Here is a 22,840-nt window from a genome sequence, read left to right as displayed (position 1 = left end):
AAGAATGCTAAGTAACATCTAACATTGTCTCTTATGCGCCAGTTGTAAGCAGACGAATGAGGCAAATAAAGTTGATGACGTCATTTCGTTCCCATACTATTTCTCCTAGCATCTGCCCCAAATAGAATCATTTGAAACGATGTGAAATTTGTACTTCATTTTGTTTTACTTAACCGACTCGATTTTAGCTGTCAGCAGCTTATAATGTATAACAACAGAATATAGATCACAATTTGTCAGTCCAGTACGACGAAAAATGACGTAATTGTATAATACCGCCTTTTGTTCAACTCCATGATACCTTTTCAGCCTTGGTTGTGGCATCTTCGTCTGAAAATCAACTCATTCAACTCCAAAAAGTATTTATTCACCACTCACATGCACTTTTTTTAACAAGCCGGGAAAGAGCCATGAACAAAAACGCTATTGTGCCTTTGTCAGCTGTTGACATTCTGCGCATGCGCACATTGCACACCATGTTGCGTTAGGCATTGCTTTGGACTGGGGCATTGCGGGAGGGACGTAGTGGGTCAGCCTGGGACGGTACTGCCCATTTGATTTCAAGTGGGGCTCAAAACGGCGAGAGGTTAATTACTGTTGTGTTTCATTGCATGAAGCGGATGGAAGACTGTCTTTGATCCCATTAAATCCAAAGGCAGGAGGTGTGTTGTGCCCCAGTTGCGAAAAGCGCCGTCCCAAATCTTCTCAGAGGTAAATTACATCTTATTGCATTCTTTGTATGTTCAAGTGGCTCACGTTCTAGGAGAAAATGCCTTCTGGCACAAGGCCATGAGAATGGATGGGAACTTGTTATGGCTGTGGCAGGGCGGAAGGTCTGTCTGGTGCATAGATATCATATTTTGTGTTGTGTTGTGCTGTGTGCCAAAATTGCTCATTCTGGTTGTTTAAGGTTGCACCTTATTGATGTTCTTGCACTGGTTAAGATTAATATTTATGAGCATCCTCACTTTGTACTGAAAATATGTTGTATAATAAGATCATGAATAAGTGAATTACTTAACATGAGCCAGTCTGCTAATAAGATAATCCACTGTACCAGATGCCCATATGACATGGTATGCTCAATCCATGTTCACCTATGCTGAAGTCAGACCAGGCCAAACTGCCCTGGATTTTCCATACATGATGCTTTGCTTTGAGGCTGTGTGACTGAAATTGCCTTTGCAACATCATAGCTCATTGAGGCATTATCTCTATGCCCCAAAATTGAATTATGGATCTAAAATGCATCACAGTTATTACTTCTTTCCTGCTTTCCCTCTGTTGGTTTGATGTTAGATATTGTCTTCCATGGTTTGTCATTTGCTGTTGATAATGTCATAAGAATGTGTTACCATGATCTGCAAGTTGTTTCTTTCGTATCTAGGATTTGGGATAGGAATAGAGTGTAGAGTAAGTTGAGTTAATTCAGTTACAAGCATGGCTAGAGTGGGAGGGTGGTATTAGGGTAAAGTTTCAATGAGTTTTGAGATGATAATCATCTATGAACAGAGTCACCATCGACAATGTGATGTCTTGCAGGTACAAGAGCTTTTTCCTGATTGTTAAATGGCATCTTCAAGTGGGTAAGTACGTAGAGTACATGCTAGTGGTTTCCCCTGTGGCTCATTGAATCAGATCAACACGCTGTACACAAAGTCACTGTCCATTGCCATTTCTTTACTTGTAAGATGTCCGATGCCCTGTGCCTGTTACCTGTGCAACTGTTTTTCTTGTGTATCTGTAATGCTATTTTAAGTAACAATGTATTTGGACTTTTGAGTTCCAGGATAAAACAAGCAGGCCATTAGGATACCAGGATGTGCTGGTTAAAGGAAGATGTCCAGTAATCATTGAAGTATGTTATGAAATTCTCCAAATTGTAATTGAAGCCTAACCAGAAGGGAAATATATCTCACAAATTTTGGAAGTAATGCAGCATTTTGTCATCCCTTTTCTGATTGCCTCACATGTTCTTGTAACAGCATTTTAGAGTATGAAAAACATCAGTTCTTTTATTTTTCTAGCTCCTTATAATGGATATATTGTTGGGAGGTCACATCCTTTTGACAAAGCACTGCATGTGCCACCACCCATTAGCTGATTAGTGACTGTGATGTGTGGCCTACCGCGATGGCTAACGGTGCGCGCGGGTGTTCGACAGGCGGAAGGTGAAGCAGATCGGGTGCCCGGCGCACCCGGAGGCCCATCTGATCGAGGACTACCGCGCCGGCGACCAGATCTGCTCCGAGTGTGGCCTCGTCGTCGGCGACAGGTGACCGGGCTGCGGCCGCGAGCCGCCTCGCACCGGCCCTGGTGGGCGCAGGCGGGCGGCCCGCTAGTACACGGGCAGGCCCAGACACCTGGGACAGGTCCCCTGCCTGCCAGTGCGCGGGCGGCCGGAACACCAGGAACGGGTCCCCGGTCCGCCTTCGTTTACGGATTGGGGTGCTGAACTTTGGAGTGGTTTTGGCTGCTGACTTGTTTTGTCATGCATGTCTCAGTGTGTGGTGCGGTAGGCTTGACCTCGTGATTGCTGGATGGTCACCTATTCAGCTTGGTATTGTGCTAGCATTAAGATTCACCAGCATATGATTCATATGATTCATAGTGGACTCGTCGCGCATTTTGTGCTGTTTGCAGGACCCTCCCAGATGAACAGTGCAGGGGTATATGTGCAGGTGCAGAATAGATGCGGGAAAAAACGGGGATGATTGGGACGCGTCCACAGCCGTGATTGCGCTGTATGTCCAAGAAGCGAGCACTGGTCATGAACGCATGGTCGTCACCGATGACGTCATCGGCAGGGTCATTGACGTGGGCTCAGAATGGCGCACGTTCAGCAACGACAAGAACGCGGCCGACCCGTCGCGTGTGGGCGGCACCGAAAACAAGCTGCTGGGCAGCTCTGACCTGAGCACCGTGATCGGAGACGCCCGCGGCGCCGCCTCCTTCACCGCCGACGGCCAGTCCAAGTACCAGAACCGGCGCCAGGTCAGTGCAGCCCGCAGAACCGCCGGCAGCAAGCTCTGCAAATGCCGGGGAAATCCGTGAGTCAGTCTAGATACCGCAGCTGGTGGTGGGTCGGTCCAAGCGACAGAACCGGCAGTTAGTTAGTTCTGGTCACAGAATCAGTTCAGGTCACTAAGCCAGGTCAGTTCAGGTGCAGGTGCCAGACGCAGCTCAGTTCAGCTTGTGGCATCAGTGATACGTCAGAGGGGCCAGAGCTGGCCGTAGGTTACTTTGGTTCAACGCACTGAGGTTAACGTTTCGACTCGTAGGATATCGAGTTATCTACGAAAGATGACTGATCCGTGTGCCCGAAATGGTGCTGGAATTTGTTTATGAGTGATCTTTGTATGCCGGAAATGGTGCTGGCATAAGTTTGTGACTGATCCGAGTATGCTGGAAAGGTTGGTGGCATTAGTGCTGTCGAGTAGCGCCGGAAATAGCAAATTTGGATAATGACAGATCCGTCTGTAATACCTAATACTGCGCGAGGCTTCACTCATTGTTTAAGGTGTTGACAGCTTCTGTTGGTTACCCAGCTGATTTCCTAATGCCGTATCTGCCGAATATCAGGTGCATCACCTGTGCAAGTGAAAGAAAGAGCTTATCATTCAATTTGCCACCAATCCCATCAAACGTGCCGACGCCCGGAGTGGGTGGCTCGGCAAATCCTTTCGCGGTGCGCGCCAGTGGCCAGCCCTGCCGACGGCACGTTGACCGGTGGCGGCGCCGAGCTCGCCTTGACTCGCCGCCCATCCTGCCGTGGTCAGATGAGCAGCTCGGACCGGGCGCTGACGAACGCCTTCCGCGAGATCGCGCTGATGGCCGATCGGATCAGCCTGCCGCGCACCATCGTCGACCGCTCCAACAACCTGTTCAAGCAGGTGCACGACGGCCGTAACCTCAAGGGGCGCGCCAACGACGCCATCGCCTCGGCCTGCCTCTACATCTCGTGCCGGCAGGAGGGTGTGCCGCGCACGTTCAAGGTCAGTGCGCGGCGTCGGTGAGGGAGTCGGCGGCCGCTGGAGGGAACAGCGGGTCCGGAGCGGCGGTGCCCGGCTGCCGGTGTGGGCGGGCTGGCGTCTTTTGTGTCGGGGACCCGCCGCTATGGCGCAGGTGGTGTGGGCGTCATTCGCCAGGCTGTGCGAATCAGGCTTGAGATGGCGACGGTTTCTTGCATATTGACCCGTCTTGCTTCACCAGGCGCGCTTAGATCAGGCCTCTGCTGGTGATGACTCGCCGCGGCTGGAGTCGTGCTTCTTCAGCCACGGGGCGTGGCCCGTCTTTCGATGTTGCTATGGACGGCTGACCTGGTCGGCTGTCTTTCAGGAGATCTGCGCTGTCAGCAAGATTAGCAAGAAGGAGATCGGCCGCTGTTTCAAGCTGATCCTGAAGGCGCTCGACACGAACGTCGAGATGATCACCACCGGCGACTTCATGTCTCGCTTCTGCGCCAACTTGCGTGAGTCGTCCGGCCGATGTGGAGGCATGCTGGATAGCTTTCGGCGGCATGGGTCTTCGTGCGGCGCTACGCTCCGTAGAGACACGTCTGACGGCTGGGCACGGCCATTGTTGCTGGACATGTGGCAGTGAGGTCCGTGGCTGCAATTTGAGTGTAAAATAACGTTTTTTCTGACCTCATACCAGGCAGATATGAGGGTGGTTTGGGATTTAAGGGCGCGGCGGCGTTAGGCCGTCTTGCGCCCACCCCATGGGCAGATGCTACGTTTCCTGACCAAATGACATGCTAATCCAGGATCAGCGCCAAGGTGCGGTCTTACATTACCCTTTGGTCGCTGGAATCTATCGAAGAAAACGATTTATAGGTACTTCTGGTAGCGTAGGCGCAGGTTTTCAGCCAGCAGCGTATGTAAACTCGTACACGCTGATCTGACTGAAGTATGGAGTCAGGCCGTCCATGTGCTGGGCATGCTCTTAAAACGCTGTTCGAAAAAAGGAACGCAGTAATGGTTCTCCAAGTTTTGACTGATCGTTCGGTGCAGTCTGATCTATCTGCAGGCCTATTTTGTCAAGTTTAGTACGGCCGTCATACCGTCTTCATTGTGACTTCCCCGTTCGTGTTCTCTTGATATGCGTCGTCAATTTGTGTCTAGAAGAATGCCACTCAGGGGGGGGGGGGGGGCATGTAGGCAGCTTCCGTCGGCCATCTACTCCGCCCGCCTCCACGATGGTATGCCTGCCCTCGGTCCAGACCCCCGCTTCCGGCTGGCGTCCGCCCGTGTCGTGTTGGGTGACTCGGTCCCCGGCTCCCCCCGCGGGCCTACCGTGGTCGCCGCCGCCGGTCGGCCAGGATGATACCGTCCGCTGTCCGGTCCTCCGCGCACGTCTCCCCGCCGGCGCGCCTGCCTGGTGTCCAGCCGCCTGGCGGCCATGTCCAGCCTCCCGACGGCCGTGTCCAGCTGCCTGATGCCTGTGTCCAGCCGCCTGACGCCCTGGACGGCCGTGTTCAGCCGCTTGACGGTCATGTCCAGCAGCCGGACGGCCGTATCGAGCCTCCTGACGGCCATGTCCAGCCACCTGACGGTCATGTCCAGCCGCCTGACGGCCGTGTTCAGCCGCATGACGGCCGTGTCCAGCCGCCTGACGGCCGTGTCCAGCCACCTGACGGTCATGTCCAGCCGCCTGACGGCCGTGTTCAGCCGCATGACGGCCGTGTCCAGCCGCCTGACGGCCGTGTCCAGCCACCTGACGGTCATGTCCAGCCACCTGACGGTCATGTCCAGCCGCCTGACGGCCGTGTTCAGCCGCATGACGGCCGTGTCCAGCTGCCCAGCGGTCATGTCCAGCCGCCTGACGACCGTGTCCAGCCGCCTGACGGCCGTGTCTAGCTGCCGAACAGCCGTGTCTCGCCGCCTGACGGCCATGTCCAGCCGCCTGACGGCCGTGTCCAGCCGTCTGACGGCCGTGTCTAGCTGCCGAACAGCGGTGTCTCGCCGCCTGACGGCCATGTCCAGCCGCCTGACGGCCGTGTCTAGCTGCCGAACAGCCGTGTCTCGCCGCCTGACGGCCGTGTCCAGCCGCCTGACGACCGTGTCCAGCCGCCTGACGGCCGTGTCTAGCTGCCGAACAGCCGTGTCTCGCCGCCTGACGGCCATGTCCAGCCGCCTGACGGCCGTGTCCAGCCGTCTGACGGCCGTGTCTAGCTGCCGAACAGCCGTGTCCCGCCGCCTGACGGCCGTGTCCGGCTGCCGGACGGCCGTGTCGAGCCGCCTGACGCGTGTGTCCAGCCGCCTGACGGCCGTGTCCGCGTCACCCGGCCGTGCGTGACGGCCGTGTCCGCGTCACCCGGCCGTGCGTGACGGCCGTGTCCGCGCCACCCGGCCGTGCGTGACGGCCGTTCCGCTGCGGACAGGCCTACCAAACTCGGTGCAGCGCGCGGCCACGTACATCGCGCGGCGGGCGGCCAAGGAGCTCGACATCGTGCCCGGACGGTCTCCCATCTCGGTGGCTGCCGCTGCCATCTACATGGCCTCTCAGGTACCGGCAGCGGGCGGGCGCGGTCGTGTCGTCTTGGGCCGCGACCGTGCCGGGGAGGGGAGGGGTCTGGCGGGTACCAACCAGCCAACCAACTACCAACGGGTACAACGGGCTGGCGGGTACCAACCAACTGAGCTATCCGGACAGGCATCTGAAGCCAGATCTCAAATTTACTGCCATTTAAAAGCTCACACATCTCTTCCGCTGCGAGTGCATTTTCTCTCGCAGCGAGTACACGGTTTGTGCAAATCGATGTGTAGGAGAGCCTGACTTTATGGAACATAACTGCCTGACGTTGTTGCCAGAGCACTATCGCTAACCAGCGCATCGGCCAGGGAGGTCTGACTCACCAAAACTGAAGTCACCGCGAAACGACATTGCACGAATTTGCAAACCTGTCCAGAACCACGCACCACCAATCACTGATCAATGCCTGGCACCGTCCGTGATGTTCGTCACTGATCAGTGCTCGGCGCGGTCCCTGATAATCCATCGTCACTGATCAGTTCTCGACACACTCCATGCTAATCAGCATCATTGATCAATGCTCGGTACAGTCCATGTCGACCATCACCACGGACTGTGCCGAGCATTGCAGCATGTTGTGGTTTTCGTCGCGATATCCTATCGACCGAGAATTTCGCAATCGGATGGCTGGGTCGGGGTTCGTGCAACACGCGATGCTTAGCGTGGGTGTTGATACCAGGAAGCTGGCAACTGAAACGTTTTGGGCTGAATCTTGTCAGCAGGAAATGAGGCTAAGGTGGCTCACATATTTGACGCTTCACATTATGCGTCATACTTCCAGCGGAATTCAAAGTTCTCAAATGCTGTAAGTCTGTACCGTGTCGTCCACCGACGTGTGTTTGCCGTATTTGGGAAGGGGACGGCTTACATCCGGTTTACGTGTTGCGGGAGCTGCATACGATGCGGTGTTTTCCTGAACGCCTCCGCACACGTGGGCGGCGAGCGGCGGTGCTGCGGGCCGACCATGCTCTGACCGGCTTCCGCAGGCGTCAGAGGACAAGAAGACGCAGAAGGAGATTGGCGACATCGCCGGCGTGGCCGACGTCACCATCCGCCAGTCGTACAAGCTGATGCTGCCGCGCGCCGCCGAGCTCTTCCCGCCCGATTTCAAGTTCCACACGCCGATCGAGGAGCTGCCGCAGCTGTAGGCTCCGGGCCGAGCTCTCAGCACCGGCCGCGGCCGGGGGCGGCCCCGCGGGCCTCGCCAGCGGCCGTGGGCGGCTCCGCCGGCCCCGCCAGCGGCCGTGGGCGGCTCCGCCGGCCCCGCCAGCGGCCGGGGGCGGCTCCGCGAGCCCCGCCAGCGGCCGGCGCGCCCACCGCACCCGGCCGGAGACGCCGCAGATGGCGACTCCGGGTCCGCGTGCGCCCCGTCTCGGTCCGCGGGAAGTGCGCGGTGCGGCGCGGCGTTTGCCCTGCGGGACGCAGCGGGCCAGTGGCGACAGCGTCAAGAGCACGCTGCGGTGCGGGACCGGCGCCGTCGGCCGCCGTATCGTACCCGGCAGGCGTGTCGTGTTGCGTACGCTATTGCCCAGCGCAGACGAAGGGTCGGCACCTGGGTCCCGTCTGCGGAGGCTGGGCTCCGCTAGCGACTCCGGCCGTCGCGCCGCCGGCGGCGGAGCGCCGGGCGACCCGCGGGCCGGTGTCTGTGGTGCCGGCGCGGCCTGTGATGCCGTCGAGGTGCGTGGCGAGGGCGATGGACATCATATAGGAAAATGAAGACATCGGGCTGGCCGTGGGCGGATTGGGCGCGTGTGTTCTCTCAGCGAGGGTGGATGCCAGGACCTGAAGCAGGTGAACTGTCGGTCAGCTGCGCACTCCGGCGGCGTGTGCGGCGTGTTGCTGCCTGCCGGTAGTGCGGCGACGCACGGGGTTTCTCCGTGGAGTGACGCCCTGTTCTGGCTGGCGCACTCTCGAGCATTGAGTCGAACAACCCCCGTATCAGTGAAGGTTAGTGCATGGCACCCGCCAGGAGCGGTGTTCGGGGTGACACGCAGTCGCTAACGCCAGGAATGAGCTGAGGGAGTCATCGGACGTTGTGTGGCTCGCCTGGTTGAAGCATGAATCGTCAGTAGTGGTACAAAATGCTTGTTTGAAGGGTAATGGTTCGTGGGTCCACTGAGCGTTTTCGCTGTTTCCAATGGCGACTGCCACGCTTGTTCTTCATTGGTGAACTTTGCAACGTTCATTGTGAAATGCCTGGTTGATTGTACTGTTTGGTGAACCATGTGTCGCAAGCTTCCTGTCGGGAGTGTTGGAAACTGCTATGCATTCGTCGTATTTTTGTCCTGAACTTGGATTATTATTCTTGGTTGTTGTGTGGACATATGTCTAGGAAGTGGAATGTGCTTGTTCAAGCATACCAATGGCCATTATAAGTAATTCAGCTTTGCAATTAATTCCCGACGCGCGTGGTGTTGACTTTTGTCCCGTTGTCCAGATGACCCTTTTCCAATAATTTTGGGCTGCGTGTGAATAGATCTCTGTTTTTCTGCAAAACCGCACTTGGATGCATTGTTCAGCAAGCAATGCTGGAATGCAAATACATGAGTAGACCAACCCATTGTGGTGTGTTTGTGTTGATGGTGCCGGGGTCCAGGGTGCAGCCCCTGAGGTTCCTCTTGTGGGGCATGCCCTCGAAGTTATGTTCGTCAGGTGGACGGGCTTTGTGTTCCCCTGTTTAAAACGCGGGTTGAGGCCGTGGCTTACCTAGATCAATATTTGTCCGTATAGACATGGGGGGCTTGTCTACAACCATGCGTGATGCATCTTTTGTCTCGCCGTACAGCGCGTGGTGCGCACGCTGCACATGAGAATAGGATACCAGCGAAAAGCACTGGATGAATTTGTGGCTGAGGGGCATATGCCAAGCTAAAAATGTCTGTATCCGAACTGTTTGTGAATGAATGTAGCCATATGTTAATCCGATGGGGGGGGGGGGGGGGGCAGCCGCACCGTGGCCCCTCCCCCAGGATGGCCCTAGTTGGGTAAAACATGACACATTTCCGAACTTTGAAGAAACTGCATGCAACTTTCGCAGGGATGAGGTTGTTTTAGAATGGGAACTGGGACCCAATGGGTTTGTTTTTCAAAAGCAGGACACCTGTTGGATTTTGCTCTCACAAGGCGGCCTTCTGGATCCGCCCCTGCATGTGTCTTCATTATGAAGATGGCATATAAGGTCATGTGAGGTGGTATGATATTTTGCTATGCTCCGGTGACTTACGAAGACATTGATTTAAGGGTTTGGAGGCAAGGCGTCCATTCATGGCTTTCATAGGCTAACAAAACACATTCCTCTGAGTAAAGAAAGCGGCGAATTGTTCACTGCAACATACTATTTTTGGCAAATTTGCCACCAGCGTCATCAGACTTGTGGGGTAAAAGCGTGCGAACTCAGAAAAAGAAGCCGACCTATGCCAATTGTACCTTGATTTGAATCTAAAGTACCTGGATTTGATGGATTTCATTTCTAGGTTCGGGCGGGAAGGCTGTACCTGTGCCGATTGTACCTGCTTGGGCGACCCCTTATCCGTCTTACAGAGGCCCTCTTATCCCTAATCCGCCGCCGACCGTCCTGTTTCCCTGTCTTGTTTCACCCTTGAGGCTGGCCGTGGTCCGTGGTCTGCCTATCGCACGTTGTTTTCTTGACGTCATAGAAGTCTGGCAGGCTGGACTACCACGTTACAGCTAAGGCGATATCACAACCATCATTTAAAGGCAAACATCGCACCTTGAACCGTGCGCTCACATCCGAGGCGGTTTCGGCGGTAAACACCGGCAACGGGGGTTGGTTGCGAGGTGGTTCGGCGATTTCGCTTAGGGTTCGAAAACAGGTGGGTGACTATGAAGTGATTGTTTAGGTACGTGCTTTGATATACTTCTGCATTGTATGGTTGAAATCTGTTAACTAAAGTGGCGTTGTTCAGGGCCAGTCGCATCGGAAGCTCTCAAAGTTCTGAGTGCAATAGATAATTAACACGCTATACTGAACATGTCGGTCTTAGCAGCGACGTGGCAATAATTTCAGCGTACGTAGGATGAAATGTGAGACTTCAGAATTAAGTGTTCGGTCAGCACGAATTTCATTACATAGACTCTCAGATAATTGTGACGTTCTAAGGTACTTGTTGGCAAATATACTTCAAACACATTTTTGTCTAGAATTTTGTGAAAACTCAGCGCGCTGCCCTGGCAGCATGTGCACTGTGTGTGGCATTGTGCCTGGCATGTGTGCATTGATGCGTGCTGCATTAGGTACAGGTCAGTACAAGGCTCAGGACATCAATGTTGCATAATGATTTTTCACTGTGAATGGATCTGTTGCAGATTGGTTCTAGGTCTGTGGGCTGATAGCCATATTTGGTCATTTCCTTTGAGTTAGTGCATACAGGGCCAATTAAAATTTTCAAGAGACTGAGGCGCTCCAGGATTGGTCAGTGTCCAGTTAGCAGGAAAGCCATCCACTGTCGGTGAACCGAACCCCTGGCTTATAGATGCTGGGCTGGCCAAATTTGGCAGAATTTTTGTGTGCTGAAATCAGGCCAGGCATGTGCATAAGCATGCAAGTCTTAAATGATTGAATCCAAAGAAGGCATAACAAAAAGTATTAATTTTCTGCTGCTTTCAACATGTTGTATGTAATTTGTCTGCAGAGATGGGTGGTGACAGCTTACCTGAAGGCTGGGAAAAGAAGACGAGCAGGTCAAATGGTAAGCTTATAGAATTAGGCAAGTTTGCTGGGCATGTATGGACTTTTAGGGTGAAGGTTTCAGATTGGCAGGATAAGAATTCATGCACAAGGAGGTAATATCCCCCTATAATGTCAAAAGCGGTGACTACTATAATGTTTTCTCTGTAGTGATGATTTTTCCTGTTATATGGTTGTGAATGTATACTTGCATGTTTGTGTTGGTAGTGCACTGCTAACACAGTACAGCTTTTAGAATTTCACAACATTGCAGTTGGTTGTGAAACAGTGAACTGTATAATCTTGCTTTCAAAATGCAGTAATTCTAGGCTCTCCTGGATGATGTCCACCATTGTGCAGCATCAGTGCATCTGCACTTTAAAACAGATACATTGTTAGCTAAACTTTTGATACTGGCTGATTGCTGGGTTGTATCATGTCACAATATGAGTTTGCATATGTGTGTACAAAAGCACCACAATGGCGATGTTATTTCAGCTGCGGGATTGGCGTACATACCTAGAGACTGATCATCATTCCCAAGTCTGATAACCTAGAACAGATTTGTATTAGATTCCTAGCAAAATATGGCAAAACTGTGCAACATGCCATATCTTAAGATGATCACTCTTCCCATGAAGGCCCAGACTATGCTAGGGTAGGCTGTGTTGTCTCTAGCCATTTTTGAGCTATATTTAATTTGTTCATGGATAATAATTATGTCATATAGACTTCATGTATCATGGTTTTTCACAGATTTGAATGGTGACAGTCACTGGTGTGATCAACAACTATGCAGTGCTGGCTGTGTGCGAAATGGCTCAGAATGGCATGCAAGCCCTCTCCTTAGAATTATGATATTTACTCCAAAACCTCTCTGCATTTAAGAGTTAGAGTTACAGACAGTCCAGATCCAGACCTTTTTGACATGCGATGGAAGCAGACAGCAGTGACCCATAACATCTCAGATGGAAATGTGCTGTAAAATCAAAGCTGACCCATGGACAAAGCTGAGTATCTGTAGAGGGACCTTAACCTCCAATCCCCACTCCTACCTCCTACCCCTCCATGTTTGTCATGGTCATAATATTTTGATGTAACTAAAAACTTGTGTAAACCATAGCAACAAAATGTTAATGTGTCCAAGATCAACTCACCACCTGTTCTGGCTTGTCATCACCAGCTTACATTGAACTGGCCTTGACACAGCATGTTGGCAGGTCAGGTATATTACCTGAACAAATTCACCAAAGACAGTCAGTGGGAGGTGCCCACCGAGCCTGCACGCGGCGCCGGCGACGCTGGCGGCGAAGGCCCAGCCAAGGTGCAGGCCTCCCACCTACTGGTCAAGCACCGCGACTCGCGCCGGCCCGCTTCCTGGCGCGAGGACCCCATCACCCGCTCCAAGGAGCAGGCACTGGAAATCCTGCAGGGTCAGTATGCTGGTTGCGCCTGATCTGATCCAGTTGCTCCTCTGCGCCAGCTGTTTCCCTTCTCTGCGCCAGCTGCTCCTCTCCTGCGCCGGCTGCTCCTCTTCTCAGCGCCGGTTACTTTTCCTCTGTGCCGACTGCTGCTCCTCTGCACCAGCTGCTCCTTTATGCCAGCTGTTCCTCTTCTCTTCACCGGCTGCTCCTCTCTGCACCAGCTGCTCCTCCTCTGCGCCAGTTGCTCCTGTGCGCCAGCTGCTCCTCCTCTCTGCGCCGGCTGCTCCGCCTCTGCGCCGGCGGCTCCTCTGCGCCAGCTGTTTGTTTTGCCTCTTCTCTGCGGCGGCTGCTTCTCCTCTGCGCTGCTTGCTCCTCTGCGCCAGCTTCTCCTCCTCTGCGCCGACTTGGCAGCCTTCTGGCGTGTGGTGTGGGCGGGCTGCGTGTTGTGAAACGCCACTGTGTTCGTGCTGCCCTTTAGGAGCTGTTAGCGCCCACTTGTCCTTCGTCAAGGGGCACTGTCATGATCTTAGTTTGTTTGTTGTTTTTATTTGAAGAAAGGTGCCCTTCCACTCGACAGCATTGTGGTCCCGCCAGTTCACGGGCAGCGGATCATGCTCCGCCCAGGTGGCCTCTGTGTGTCGTCGGGCTATTGGAAGTGGGTGTTGACTAACCGAGTTGACTAACCGACTCCCCGACTAACCGACTCTCCGACTAACCGATGACTAACCGACGTTGACTCTCCCGTGTTGACTAACCGAGTTGACTAACCGACTCTCCGACTAACCGTTGACTAACCGACGTTGGCTCTCCCGTGTTGACTAACCGAGTGTGCTCGTCGGCTACCGTGCGCAGATGGTGCCCTCCTGCCGTTGACCGTCGACCGTTGACCCTTGACCCGTTGACCGTGCCGTTGATATAAGCCGCTGGCCACCGTCAGATTACCGTGAGCGGATCGTGTCCGGCGAGGACACGTTCGAGAACCTGGCCTCGCAGTACTCCGACTGCAGCTCCGCCAAGCGCGGCGGCGATCTGGGACCATTCGGGCGCGGCGCGATGCAGAAGCCGTTCGAGGACGCCGCTTTCGCGCTCGAGGTGAGCGCGGCCGCGCGCCGCCCGCTCGGCGCCGGTGACGAACGGTCTGGTCGAGCGGAGCGGGTGGCGGCCACCGCTATGTAGTGCCGAGGGACACCCGCAGAGCATGGCGAAGGTCATGTACTGGAAGGTCATCCTGAAAAAGACGCTGATCAGGAGATGTCTACTTTGAATTGTAAACGTGGCGTCCCGCAATATGCTTTCGCTGTGCATCCTCTGGTCGATGCCACTGGCGTCTGTTTGGACCCGTGCTGGTATGATGATGTGGGCTACGTCCTGATTCGGCAGTGACCGGAGAAAGTGACTGCCGCCGCAGGTGTCGACAGACCCGCTTCTTGTGGAAAGACGTCATACCAGAGTCCGGGCAGTGTAAAATTTATGCATGGATGGATTATGATCGTGCAAACAACCACTCTAGCTTGCTCGAAACTCATCTGGGGAGCAGCTGTCTGTAGTTGGCTTACCCCTATCCATACATAATATTTTTTTCCCTTTTGGACGGCATGTAAAGAAATGTGTCATAGACTAAAAAATTATGCATCTGGGAAGCGTACTGGTCTCTATAGACGCGCTGGTATGCCAATCTGGTCCAACTTTTCAGTCTTTGTGGTAGTTCCCCGTCTGGCCCTGCGCCCGCCATCTGCTCTTGCGCAATGCCACTATGTCACAATGTCACTTTAATGGTGTATTGCTTGTGCCCGAACTTTCGGCTGTCCTGTGTTGAGGTACCGGAATCCCCGTCACGCTCCGAGCGACCTGGCGCGTCATGTTAGCGCCAGCGATATTGCGGTTCGCCTGTAGCAGCCGCCACTCTGGACCACGCTGGTTGGTCAGGCATGACTGGTTTCCGACGCCGGGCTCTCTTTCTGGACTCCACTGGAAGAACGGTTGTCGGATCACATTCTTGGTCGTCTTGGCTACCACCCTGAGGAATGAACATTGTTGATAGTTCTTTGTTCTAACACGGCGATAAGTGAAAGTGCAGAAACGAAGCATTGATGGCCGCTATTACGAGCAGTATAACCTCAAGGTCGTTCGCGAGCATCAGCTATCCAGGCTCCTAGCAGACGCCTTGCATCTCTACACTGTGCAATCCCCGAGATAAGCCGTTTTAATCACGATCCTCACCTAGATCGTGCGGTGCCATTTAATGCATGGTCCGGTTCAATGCACGTGCCTGTGGGTGTGGCGCCGCCGCGTGTGGAGAGCTCACCGGCGCTCGCTGTGTGACGCGGCAGGTGGGGGAGCTGAGCGAGCCCGTCTGGACCGACTCCGGCGTGCACATCATCAAGAGGCTGGCGTAGGTCGGCCGGCACGGCAGTCCACGCGTGCCCCGCCCTCCCCGCGGCCGGCGCCGCTCGGCTCGGCGCCACGGGACAGCTCGTCACCAGAAGGCAATCCGGCGGCCAGGCCGACGCCGGGCAGCATTCCAGCGCGGGCCGAGTGACGGCTGATGGAGCGGCAGCCGTGCTGGGCGCGCGTGGCGGTGGCGATGCCAGTCAGGCCTGCTTCTTCGTGTCGGCGAATTGGCTGTCTGTGACGGACGGATTCCCTCGTTTGGTGGTTTCCCGCTCGCGCGCGGTACTTTGACCGTTCCCTTGATGCGGCGCTTTTGATTCGTCTGTGCGGCATCATGTGTGTGTCTGTTCGGCGCCGACTCCACCTCCAGGTCATGCAATCGCGACGTTGATCGGCCGGGCGGGCTGGGCGTGACGCCGGCGCGCGGCACGGCCGGCTCCACACGGCCCGCGTTAGCGCGTGACGCGCCGGGCGCTGATGCCCCGAGGTCATGCACCGGGAGCCGGCCGAGGGTCTCGAGCCGAGCTGCGGTGGCCCAGCCCCGGTGCCGTCGTCGGGACCGGCCCTCGGTCGATGCTGTAAGCTCCCGTGGCGTCGGTGTTCGAGGCGTGGTCCTGGCGCTCATGCTCTAAGCGAATCAGCGCTGCTGCTTCCCAGAATACACATCGTTACCGTCGTTTGGGTGTTGCTTCGAATTCCGCGGCCGCTGATCAATGCTGCATGCTCACATGAGATGATCGACGGGCGACGAGGCAAGCACGAACTATCAGCACCCTGCTGACGGGTGCGGTTACTGACCTCAGCTCGTGTTATTATCTCTGATCTTGCAGTTAAGCTTTGAATAAGTATACCTCGGGGTCGATTTTACGAAACATCATCTCTACTGCTTGTACGACATACGTGTTCACAGGGCGTGTCCTGAAGGGGGCATGGCCCTCTCTGGGCCACTCATGAGATTTGGTCGTTCTGAATGGGCGGCAGAACCGCATGGTGAAGGGACACTAAAACCTTTCTTTCGGGGACGTCACCTTTATCTTCAACAGTCGCCAAAAAGTAAGGGTCCTTAAGAGGGCACTACATCTTCATTTTCGGGGGGGGGGGGGGGGCGCCAAATATCAGAAACACCACAGTGCCGGCACTGCGCTCCTTGAAATCCTGGATAAGCCCATTCGGGGAGTGGGCACGAAAACTTCCATTCCGCACACCGTAACATTTATTTTCAAGGTGCTCCAAATCCCAGCAGGCCTGTGAAAGGGCCAACGGCTTTATTTGGAAGTGGACCAAAATGCAGGGGCACCTCAATTTCTGTGCCTTTCAGCTCGTTTTAATTCTGGATTGATCCGTTCAGCGAATGGTTAGCAAAAGCCTTCATTTTGGTGCATCACAGCTTTTAATTTCCAGAGGCGCCCAGTTCCAGGGGCGCCACAGGGTTCTAAAACTTTCATTTGTGGGGGGCACCGCAATGTTTTTGTCTCTCTATTCGCGTAATCCTGGATCGGCCCATTCGGTGAAGATGAACTAAACCCCTTATCTCTTGGCGCCACACAAAGTTAGCTCCTTTATTTCACTATGGTTAAGTGGACCTTTTCTAAACTGATCCTACTCAGAGATAGTTGAGTGGAGGGCTCTTCAGATACAATAAGAGCCCCTCGAACGTAGATTGTGGATCGAAATGGGAATTAATTTGCTATTTGATCGCGCAGTCGAGCCGCCCGAGCCTCACCTCCGCCAGGCCTTTTTTGTATTAACATGGTCAAACCATGTTTGCTTGAGCACGTCCATCATTTCGCAGAATCGTCTAGTGAGAAAAAAATACGTTATTAAGTTCTGAGCCTGCGTGTTCGCAATCTTAGGAGCAAGAATACCGATGGCCGGGGTTGCAGTTACCTAAAACAGAATATCTGTTGTTCAGTGCATTCGCGAGGACATTATTCGCACAGATGCTTCTGTTATGGTTTCGATAAAGGCATGTTGCCGAAATATCAACCAATCTATTTCTCCATTCTCCTGCTTTTTCTCCGAGACATAAGGCTCTTTCTATTGCCTTATCTATGAAAGCCGAATGTCATTGGACACTGCGGATAACACTAGGCGGCGGACGCTGAGTGCGCGAGAACGACCTCAAGAAATAATGCTTCTGAGAGCGTGTTAGGGCCAATTTGTAGCATTCAAAGGCTGCACTGGGTCATATACTTCACCTGTATAATTTTAGTCTTTCCCTCTGAACAGATTAATGGATACAGTAGCGTGAAGTATGGACATTTTACGTCTACCCCTGCAGTTCCACCACCAGATTCCAGCTCCAGTTCACGGTGCTGCAAATGCCAATCCGTTTATATGATCAATCTAAAAAGTGCGCAGGTGAAATGTACGCTCTGGCTTCCTTCCAACCATACCAACTGATATGCTAAAACGCCCAAAGGTCTTCTTTTAGATATGCCATAGTTTTCGTCCGCCTGTTGGTCACTTTCTGGTGCTAGACGCAGGGTCGACGCGGCGCGATCAATGAAGACTGCAACGCCGGCCGCGGGGTTTTGATTTCGAGACGAGCGTATGTTAAAAACTATGCTACATAAATATATTTTCACTTACCGATTCTTAATGAAGATTAGACATTTCTAGAAAAGCATGGGCTGGTCATCTTAATGCAAATTGTTTACCCCATGTCGAACTACAATCTACATTCGCGGGCAGACGCGCGGCCACTGCCATGGCAAGGAAGTGCGCGGGATTAAGAAAGGGTCCCTGATAATGAACGGCCCCCCAGAAAAGGAATCACCGGATATGTGTAATTTGCTATTGAAAACGTGTTTTTATTTGTTGTCCTTTATTTCTACTTTCTATAAATGGGATAAAAGCCAAAAGCTACCATGAGATCAATTATGTCTGACTCTTGCGGTCAATAAGCTGAAGAAATCATGCGTTGAACGACTGCTTAACATAAATCGCTGGTGCTCTTCATTTTACAGGGGTCCAGTGAACTCTTTCTTAACCAATAGAACTCAGAATCTTTGTCAGAATCGTTATCTGGTCTGCACAGAAATATGAAAGACCCCGCGAATGTGTTAACATGTCTAGGCCATGTTTGTCTGGAAACATTCAACACTCAGTCCGAATTGATGATTGGTAATTTGAGCATGCGTTCGCCCAAATCTTGGCAACACATTCTTCGATGTCAGGTGTTGTAATCTCGTAAGGTTGGCCTCGTGGGTAACACTAAGCCATGACCAACTGGTGGACGAAAATGATGATGAATTTAAAGATTTCCGTTGAATGCTCTACGATATCAAATCGTATATTTAAAAGGTAGGCCTTTCAGATTAATTTTTACGCGAAGTAGAGCTGGAATCTGGTGGTGGAGCTGGGGACGTAAATGGAGAATGTCTTTTTTCGTGATACTCTAAATGTCAACCTGTCCAGAGTACAGCCTTAAAGTTGTAAAAAAAAGATGCGCCCAGTCTCATCTCTAACGGTGCGAACCAACTTTGAAAGGCATTCGGAGCCATTATTTTACCGCGGTCGTTCTCGCCCACACGGCGCCCGCCGCCCGGTCTTACTTGTAGTGGCCAATGCCGATCTGTTCTACAGAAACTGCAACCCAGACCAAAGCTATCCTTGCTCCCGAAAATGAGGGTACGCAGACTCATACCTTTTGATACAGTTTGTTTCACCAGTCGACTATGCAAAAGGATAAAAGATTCTCAGGCAAACATGGGATGGCTTAGCTCGTTTTTTTAGCCCATTTCGAGCCGCTCAATTCATTACCTATGAGACCCCTTAGATCTTTTCGAGGAAGGGGCCCCCTGAGTAGAACACTAGAGGGCACAGTATTGCTTCCGGTCAAGGGCTGAAGTGACATTCCGTCCCGCCGCGGGGTGTCTTTCGGCTGTCATGCTGGCGACACGGAGTGAGATCCCCAGGTCAATCCGGATGCCATTAGAGGGATACATTACATTACATTAGCCCCTTCCTGACGCGGAAAGCCTTCTGACCCGCGCTGTTAGACCCGGATCGCCGCAGGAACCCTCACTGATGAAGCCACATCCCTGATCGCCGCAGATGATTCCTTAACTGCCACGTGGACTCCAGCTCGGCTTAACGGGCCCATGCTGGAACTAGGTTGGAGGGCCCACAGTGCGGCATTGGGGGCCTTGACTTGCACAGGACCCCTCCATTGCCTAAATGTAAACACTCATCATAAGTTCTTATATTTCCTTGCATTGTGAGAGAGCCCCGATCGACGCAAGAGGCCTTCCGTCATTCGGGATCTCATTCCCGCCCCTGTTGAGCAAACCTTGCCCTGACTCACTCGAGACCCCTTGCTGACACAGAATATCCTATTAGACACTGTGGGCCCTTGAGTGATACAGATTGCAAGTTCCCCATCAACGAAAATCGCAGGTCCGCCCTTGTCCCTTCTTAGGAAATGGGCCTCCAGAACTCATCCTGGCACGGAGCCAACTGTTGGTGATCTCTGGCTAAAATAGAGCAACGCTCTGTCTCAGGTGTCCCCAATGGGTACAAAAGGCCGTTTAACTGACATTTGAGATCACAACCCTACGGGCAGGGGTCCGCAATTCGACCTGCGGTTGGCCCTTCGGGCCCTTTAGCCCTCAGTCGGGCCCTTCATCTTTGGTCTCGAGATACCGGCCCCTCCTCGGTCCCTCAAACACCGCCCCCTGCCGACTCGAGGCTGCTTTTGCCACAGGACCCTTATTGGGCAGTGTGGCTCCTGACCGACAAAAGGGTCCCTTATTGTGGCATGGTTCCCGAGCATTGCACTTCGCGGACCCTACCCATTTCCTGCTTGAGAACTGGATCTCAATGGCTCAGACGAACATGGAGCCGACTGTTTGGCTCCGTGATGAGGGCGTATATTATGGAGATAGAAAACCCTAATAAGAAGACCCTTATAGACGTCCTCTGACTGATATTTCAGGTCACGGCACTACGGGTGGGGACCGGGCCCGAGTCCAATCGAGACATTGATATTTGGTCTCGAGGCGCTCCCCGGTCCCTCTGCGGGTCATCTCAAACAACGCCCGCAACCGAATAAGGGTCACTGGCCGAGACATGACCTCCTGTTATGTACTGTGGTCCCCTGACCGACATAGGGGCCCCGACCACCGTTACAGGGACTCAGAGCGATGCAAATCGTGTCCCCCGTCTTGCTCCTGCTTGGAAAATGGGCCCCAGCGTTCAGGCTGACATAGAGCCAACTGTTCGGCGTTGGTAGTTTATGGCCGGCCTAAACCCTCGCATTGTCTCAGAGGGTCCTCACCTTTATGTGACCTCCAGCCAGTCCTTCTGTCTACGTGCCCTTCAACCAGGCCTTTGACAGGCGGTCTTGTTGGGCCGCCCGGGCCCCTCATCGGACCTCATCGCACACTGCTCTTGGTCAGCCAAGGGCCCCTTGCGAGCACAGGACCCTCTGTTAGGCGCTATGGGCCCATGACACATACAGGTGTAACCCTGACTAGTGTAAATCACTGACCTCGGCCTTATAGCTGATTGAGAAGTGGGTCCTTAGGCCCATGCCGATACGGAGCCGACTGTGTGGTACTGGTGGTGCCTGGCCGAAATATAGGCCCATATCGATCAGGGAGTCCCCGATCGGTGCAAACGGCCCTCTGACTGTCCTTTGGGGGCCCGTCCCTAAGGCTGGGACCCCTGAATAAGACTCTGACTAGCTCTTCGTACCCTTAGACCCTCTAATCAGGGCCTTGATCGTCGGACCCGGTGGGCTCTCCAGGCTCTTTTGCTCTCCTCTAACACTGCCTCTGGCGGACTCGGAGCCCCTTGCCATCACAGGGTGTGGTAAGGGCCAATTTAGTGGCTGTCATGCCCGGCCTAACGTAGATCGCTGGTTCCGGCTTTGCCATTGCTGGGGAAATGGATCCTCAGGTCCATGCCGCCAACAAGCAGATTGTGCATTTCTGGTGGTGTTTGACCGACATATAGACCCTTATCGACTCAGGGGACCCTAACCAGCACGCAGGGACCCTCTGGTATTGGAGTGCCCGGCCGTGCGGGCCGGGCCCCGTGAATACGACCCGGCTGGGTTTTCAGTCCCCCAAATCGGATCATAAATCGTAGGTCCCGAGCGGACAAGTGGCCCCTCGGAATCTAAGGGGCGGGTGGGAGATACATGCCTCTGTGCCCCCTCTGCCTGCGGTACTGTGCACGGTTCCTCAAAACATCAGAAGAACGCAGAAAAAAATCTGGAAAACCTCCGGCTGCTATCGGCGTAGAATGAATTTACTAAGCCATTGCAAAATGAATGGCGGGAACAGTTCGTTCCAGCAAGTCATTTAACCCCCGTTTCCTTCAGCTCATATGCTGCACCCCAAGTGCAATTAACCAACGTAAATACACAGGTACAGTCCTCCGAAGCAATTTAAGGATTTCCCCCCCCCCCCCCCCGGCGACCTAAAGTCATGGCCGGGGCTGGGGGAACTTACTTCAGGCTTAAGGCCAGGCAAACAGCTGCGTTAAGCCGGCTTGTGCTATCTGGCGCAAAGCAAGAGGCAGGGGTAAGCTACGTTACGTTAAACTGGCTAATGCCGTCCGGTCACAATGCAAGAAAACGTGGTCGATACGACGTTAAACCGGCTAATCTGTCTGGCAGTAAATGCAAAGTAAAACACGAGACACACACACAGTCATTGCATTCAACAACCACAGTACGTTTGGATGACAGGCGACCATCTCATCGCAGCAAAGGTTTCCCCGCACGGCAAACGGCCGGCCTCCGGCTCGGTGATCACGTCTGTCAGCGACCTGAACCGGGTCGCTCCTCCACACTGAATGGGGGGAGCGGCCCGGTGCGACCTCGTCGTTTTGTTTAGTGTAATCCGGGAAAAGTCCTTACTACAAAAAAAATCCGGATTTCTAAAGCTATGGGGAAAGACCAGCACGTTTATGCTGAATTGTGCTTGGAAAAACCTTACAAATCAGGAAAACCAGCACGTTTTGGCCGAATTGTGCGTGGAAAAACCTCATGACAATGAGGAAAACTTGCTCGTTGGCAATTGAGCAGGTGAAAACCTTGCAACATTTACGTTGTTATATGTAATTATCTAATTTGGTTTTGTGTAGGTATTCGAAGAGGAGCGCCTAGAGTTCAGGATGTGTGTCGCCCAGCACGGTAGGCAGCGTCAATGGGAGTCTGTGTTTGTGTACTGCATGAGTTTTTCACGGCCGCGCCTGTACACTGGGCACGCCAGCATGAAATGTGCTATCGTGTATGGCGTTTGGCGGTAGTGACAGAGTGGTGATGGGTTGCGTTCAAAGATGTATGCGTGAGTTAGTTTTGTGTGTCCTATTCGCAGCTTAGCGAGGAGGATTTCCTTAAGGCGCGTGGTCTGGTTGCCTGAGCTCCAGGGTGAGAGTGTTGGCTCGATGTCGCGTGTGTGTTGGCGACCATGTTCGTCCCATTGACGTTGTAAAAAGCAGCGATATTTTGAGTTGATAGCAGTCAGATGGTCAGATAATGGGCAGGCAAGATGGTTTCGGGCTGGCATGTTGATTCTTTCTTTTGCGGCAGCGTCGGCGAGGTCATTCCCCTGGATGCCCGCATGGCCTGGTATCCAGAGGAAGACCACGTGTGACTCCGCTGGTAGGGATGATAGTGCGGAGAGGATTTTATAAATCAAAGGGTGTGAGGAATTGTGCACAGCTGATACGCCATGCAGGGAAGAGCTGGAGTCGGTGCAAATTACGGTTGGTTGATGGCATGTTTTTTAACGTGGCAAAGTGCTGAAAAGATTGCTACTAATTCTGATGTGTATACAGTATGATAATC

General features: G+C 53.5%; 2 protein-coding genes across 3 annotated transcripts; both read left to right on the top strand.

Annotated features, from left to right (window-relative positions):
• Window positions 1–509: 509 nt before the first annotated feature.
• On the top strand, window positions 510–7,714 carry LOC119099976 (transcription initiation factor IIB). The gene is made up of 8 exons (XM_037223095.1): window positions 510–711; window positions 1,543–1,586; window positions 2,165–2,275; window positions 2,808–2,994; window positions 3,780–3,995; window positions 4,339–4,471; window positions 6,383–6,507; window positions 7,521–7,714. Exons 2-8 carry the CDS (start codon window positions 1,570–1,572, stop codon window positions 7,680–7,682), a joined length of 951 nt encoding a protein of 316 aa, XP_037078990.1. The 5' UTR covers window positions 510–711; window positions 1,543–1,569; the 3' UTR covers window positions 7,683–7,714.
• A 2,556-nt stretch (window positions 7,715–10,270) lies between these two features.
• On the top strand, window positions 10,271–15,712 carry LOC119099975 (peptidyl-prolyl cis-trans isomerase NIMA-interacting 1). 2 transcript variants are annotated; one of them, XM_037223094.1, is made up of 5 exons: window positions 10,271–10,367; window positions 11,187–11,243; window positions 12,442–12,654; window positions 13,583–13,737; window positions 14,976–15,712. In XM_037223094.1, exons 2-5 carry the CDS (start codon window positions 11,189–11,191, stop codon window positions 15,039–15,041), a joined length of 489 nt encoding a protein of 162 aa, XP_037078989.1. In that variant the 5' UTR covers window positions 10,271–10,367; window positions 11,187–11,188; the 3' UTR covers window positions 15,042–15,712. The 2 variants fall into 2 exon arrangements, with proteins under 2 accessions (XP_037078989.1, XP_037078988.1); XM_037223093.1 differs by having other exon boundaries at window positions 11,187–11,261.
• Window positions 15,713–22,840: the final 7,128 nt, after the last annotated feature.

This window comes from Pollicipes pollicipes, unplaced genomic scaffold (genome assembly GCF_011947565.3).
Source record: "Pollicipes pollicipes isolate AB1234 unplaced genomic scaffold, Ppol_2.1 Scaffold_4881;HRSCAF=5763_pilon_pilon_pilon, whole genome shotgun sequence".
NCBI lineage: Eukaryota > Metazoa > Arthropoda > Thecostraca > Pollicipedomorpha > Pollicipedidae > Pollicipes > Pollicipes pollicipes.
The sequence above is the reverse complement of the archived record's forward strand: the minus strand, read 5'-3'. Positions and strand labels throughout refer to the sequence as shown.